General features: G+C 37.6%; 1 protein-coding gene across 3 annotated transcripts in view; it reads left to right on the forward strand.

Annotated features, from left to right (window-relative positions):
- Nucleotides 1–4,586, forward strand: part of ETFDH (electron transfer flavoprotein dehydrogenase) — a 49,580-nt gene that overhangs the window by 24,970 nt on the left and 20,024 nt on the right. For 2 of the 3 annotated variants that reach the window (XM_065597899.1, XM_005299305.4), the window contains exons 11-12: nucleotides 2,049–2,231; nucleotides 2,635–2,856. In XM_065597899.1, coding sequence (XP_065453971.1) covers nucleotides 2,049–2,231; nucleotides 2,635–2,856 — 405 coding nt within the window. Of the gene's footprint in view, nucleotides 1–2,048; nucleotides 2,232–2,634; nucleotides 2,857–3,562; nucleotides 4,285–4,586 lie in introns of those variants that run through there. The other variant, XM_005299304.5, reaches the window with a different exon arrangement.

Below are 4,586 nucleotides of genomic sequence, written 5' to 3' on the forward strand. Positions count from 1 at the left end.
GTTTTTACAAATCGTACCAGATCTGGTTTCATGACTTAAAAAAATTCTATAGAAAGTGTTTTTGTTTATTCATAAATTCCTCTGCAGTGTTTGCAATGGATTATTGCATTAGTGCAGAACCAGAAAGTGAAAGACTAAAAAATAGGAACAAAGATAAGACTAGTGTGTTTTCATTGCAGTTGAGAGAAATGCAAATAAAACCAAAATCCTCATAGCATTAATGGTGAGAAGAAAATGGATATTTTTACAGTTTTACAGTTTCCAGTTTTAGAGAACTATAATATTAATGTATGTAACAACCCTCTCCCACCCACCCCTCAATAGAACTTTTAACCTTAGTGTCTTCTTATACTGGTTGCTTTATGGCTCATCAAAAGAGGAGAGTACTGCGAAGCTTTCTTTGTATATTAATTGATCTCTTAAAAACTTTGATGGCAACAGATGTCTATAGAGACCACTGCCCTAGCTAGAACTTGAGCCCTTCTGGAGTTAGCCACAGTGATTCGAGTACATTGTTTAAGCAAAATATACTTTTTAATGACAGCTGCTTCCCCACAACTACAAGTTCTTATTCATTTTTAAAGTGTATTATCTGGTAAGTACAGATGTAGTGTGAGATATTATTGTTGCGTCTTTAGCAACTGGACTCTCCAGCATTTCCCTAATACAGCAGGCAAAAAGATATTTAGGGACTATCTACACTAACAAGCCCACTATTTTAGTGCACTGTTTTCTTCCATGGTCATGGGAATCTGTTTTATAATGGACCCGCTGTCAGTGTGGACAGGAAAATGTTTCCTAACTTGGTTACAGAACTGCTTTCTCATGCATGTAGGTAATAAAATTGTTTAACAGACACCCTAACCCTATGGCAAAACAGTGCACATATATTAGTGGCTCTTTTAGTATAGATGGTTCCATAAATTCTATTTACTGTATTTCAGAATCCATTCCCAAATAACATTAGTAATTGGGGAAATGTCTCCTCATGGAGTTTTGTTTAAATAAGTTGTCTTCTCGAGGCCTTACTTAAAAGATGGTCTGCTACAGTGACATTACATTTAGCATAGTGTAATAAACTATTAAACTTCTTGTCAAGGATGGAGTTATACAAATCAGTGCTCATGGCTGCATAGCTGTAAGTGTGTGTGTGTGTGTGTGTGTATGTATATATAATCTTGTGAAGCTATATAGTTCAAAGGTTTTGAGTTTAAAATGGGAAAACTTGGCGCTCGGATCATAGGTGGGTTACTCTGGTTAGCTTACATCTTAGTAGAATCAAAAGTGAATTTACGGCATTGGCATTCCCTAATTGTGTCCTCATTATCATCTGTTCAGTCATTTTGCATTTTCAAAGGCAACATTATTTTGATAAACTGCCTCTGTTTGGAAGTTTAACATTTCTCAGAGTATTCATAGACTTGTGCTGAAAGCCGGAAAGAACATTTAGAACATTTAGTCTGACCTCCTGTAAATCACAGGCCTCTCTAGAAATCTGCCATCCAAACATCGTGAAGCACTGTAGTCTTGTGTATTCTCACTTCCCATTCCAAAGTCCCTTTTCTCCCATCACCCAGAAAGAGAAGTTTTTGAAAGGGTATTATATAAGGACTTAGAGGGGTCCCGTTCCTGAACACAAGAGCCTGAAGCACCACTTGCTTTGTTTTAAAAATATTTAAAAATTGAATTTAAGGATACCTGTTTTGATGATCTTACATACAAATATCCTAGAAAAAGTGTCTGAGAAAGTTAGAATTTTATTTCAGAAAATAATCCTCATTTTAGGAGTGTAAGTGTACAGTTGGCTATAGTTGCAAGCTCTTATTTTCTTCAATGGCAATATAAAATGTAGTAATTTAGGTTCATTATATTATAAATGGATCTAAATCTAGTTTTCAAAAAACTGATCTTTATGCTTTGCAAATGATTTAATCCATTGCTAATAAACACTTCTCAACTTGCAACAAGTTCTTATTTCAAGGACCTAATCTTCCCTGAAATCATGCTATATTATAAACATTTAACAAATAATATATGTTTACAACTAGGACTTGATGTGCCTGAATATGAAGAAAACTTGAAGAAATCCTGGGTGTGGAAAGAGCTCTATTCTGTTAGGAATATCCGACCATCCTGCCATGGAGTACTGGGTGTCTATGGAGGAATGATTTACACTGGTATATTTTATTGGATACTGAGAGGAATGGAACCATGGACATTAAAACATCCAGGTAATTTTATTTCAGAAAATACAAAATGTACATGGTCTCTTATGGTTTTGCATTAAGCAAGGTTGGATTGGGTCAGTAGTCAAGTCAGATGTTAAAAGGGAGGATGTTGAAAGTAAGTGTCTGTAGATGGTGGTTTTCTGTGTCTATGGAATCAGTGACCTGGTGTAGTTCAATGGAGGGATTGGGGGCACTACACTACTGGAGATAATCTTTGTTGAGACACAGCTAACATGACCATTTGTGACTAAGAATTCTACAGAACATTTTGCAAAGATAATGGGAGTCTTATCTCCAGTTGCCTTATTATAAATTATAGTATTTCATTTGGATAACTCCAAATTAATTTCAACTAAATATTTGCACACTAGAAAACTTAATATTGTTTCATTCAAAATTACTTTAGGGCCAGACTCTGATCAGCTAAAGCCAGCCAAAGATTGCACTCCTATTGAATATCCAAAGCCTGATGGAAAAATCAGTTTTGATCTCCTGTCCTCTGTGGCTCTAAGTGGGACAAATCATGAACATGACCAGCCTGCTCATTTGACTCTGAAGGACGACAGTGTCCCTGTGAACAAAAATTTAGCTATATACGATGGGCCAGAACAGAGATTCTGTCCTGCAGGTAGGTAATTAAAATGAATAATGGTTGAATAAACTAACAGCTTTGCAAAGTGAAAGCAAAGGTACTTATATATTTTTACTGAAATGTTTCAGTAGAGGAAATAACCTGGCTAGTAGGCCTTTTAGTTCCTTAAGGCAGTGGTTCCCAAACCTTTTATTAAGAGAACTACCAGCTGCATTTTGTCTGTCTTAGGGACCCACCCATATCCCTGCTTACGCCTCTCCAACATCCTGCTTGGCTTCCCCCCCCAGCTAGCTATGCACTCCCCATGGCTGGGCTGCTTTCTGTGTATTCACTGGCCCCCTTCCTCTGTGCTGCTGCCACTTTCTATGGGCAGCATCAACAGTTCAGAAGCTGCAGCTGGAGCCTTTCCCTGCCCTGCATGTGCGCTGTGGACACTCCCTTGGTGCTGCTGCCTAGGGGAAGAGTTGGGGGGAGGCCTTCTGGGGTACACAGGACCCAAGGTCCTTTCCGAACTACTTTTTTGGGGAAAAATACATTTCTTGATAAAGCAGTTGTCATTAGGAGTGTATAAGGGACAACTGACCTGCATAATGAAGTTCCCAAATGGTAGTCACAGCATTTGTAAGATAATGGCTACTGAAGAGTGCAAGAGTTTGTAATAGGATCCTTTAAATCTAGGTCTTAGCACTCAGTTGTATACTTCTCACCTATCCACTATAGTGACATATTCTCATCTTTGCAGGTGTTTATGAATATGTTCCCCTGGAAACAGGAGAAGGTTTACGGCTGCAGATAAATGCTCAGAATTGTGTCCACTGCAAAACATGTGATATTAAAGACCCAAGCCAGAATATTAACTGGGTAGTACCTGAAGGGGGAGGGGGGCCAGCTTATAATGGAATGTAAATTTGATCAAAACTATCCAGTGTACTTCCCTGACATGTTGTAACCAAGCTGATCACTGACTGAATGTTAATTGAGTGAGGTTACTGAGCCAGCTAAATTTCATACCACTATGTGGTAAGAAATTTCATTAACCACTATGTTAAATAGTGAATGCAAAGTCAATGCAGTCAGACAGACCCTAGCCTTAGTTATGAAAGAATATGCCTTTTTACTGGATCAAAGACAGTGGTACCACATCCCCAAAGTGCTGTTTTCTGTGACTTACAACTTGATGCTAGATCTATCTCTTGCCAAAGTTCAGTGGAAACACCCTGAACCATAGGTGTAAAAAATAGTGAAGTCCTATAATTTATGGTGAATTCACATTTTCTGCTCCTTCCTAACATGTTCTATCAATGCAATCTTGGTTAATTTCTACTTGCATTAGGGAAAACAAGTCAAGTGAGGGAATACTGTATCACTGCTTTCAAAGATTACATATTAAAGCAAATATTTAACAAGCTCCCTGTTGTTTCAAGGGAAGAAACTTTTAATAAAGCTAGTTTGCCATAAAACTTAGTTTTGTGTGAACAGTTGAGTTCATGAATACTGTTTACAAACTGTTTATTTTAGACAGCACTACTGTGTTGATGCATACATGCTACCTTGGGAAAGTCTGACTTACTGCTCTAGTGAAGGAATTAATGGGAGAATACTGTACTTCAACTTGCTTCCTGGGTGTTAAAACTGAAGTTGCTCTGGTAAACTTTTAAGAATATCTACCCTGCAAAAGGACAAGCATTATCACCACTAATATGGTTAAGTATGTGTCTTTGTTTTCTGAGAGTCACTTTAGCTATAAAAACACTTGAACACCAACA

Source organism: Chrysemys picta, chromosome 5 (assembly GCF_011386835.1).
Source record: "Chrysemys picta bellii isolate R12L10 chromosome 5, ASM1138683v2, whole genome shotgun sequence".
Lineage (NCBI taxonomy): Eukaryota > Metazoa > Chordata > Testudines > Emydidae > Chrysemys > Chrysemys picta.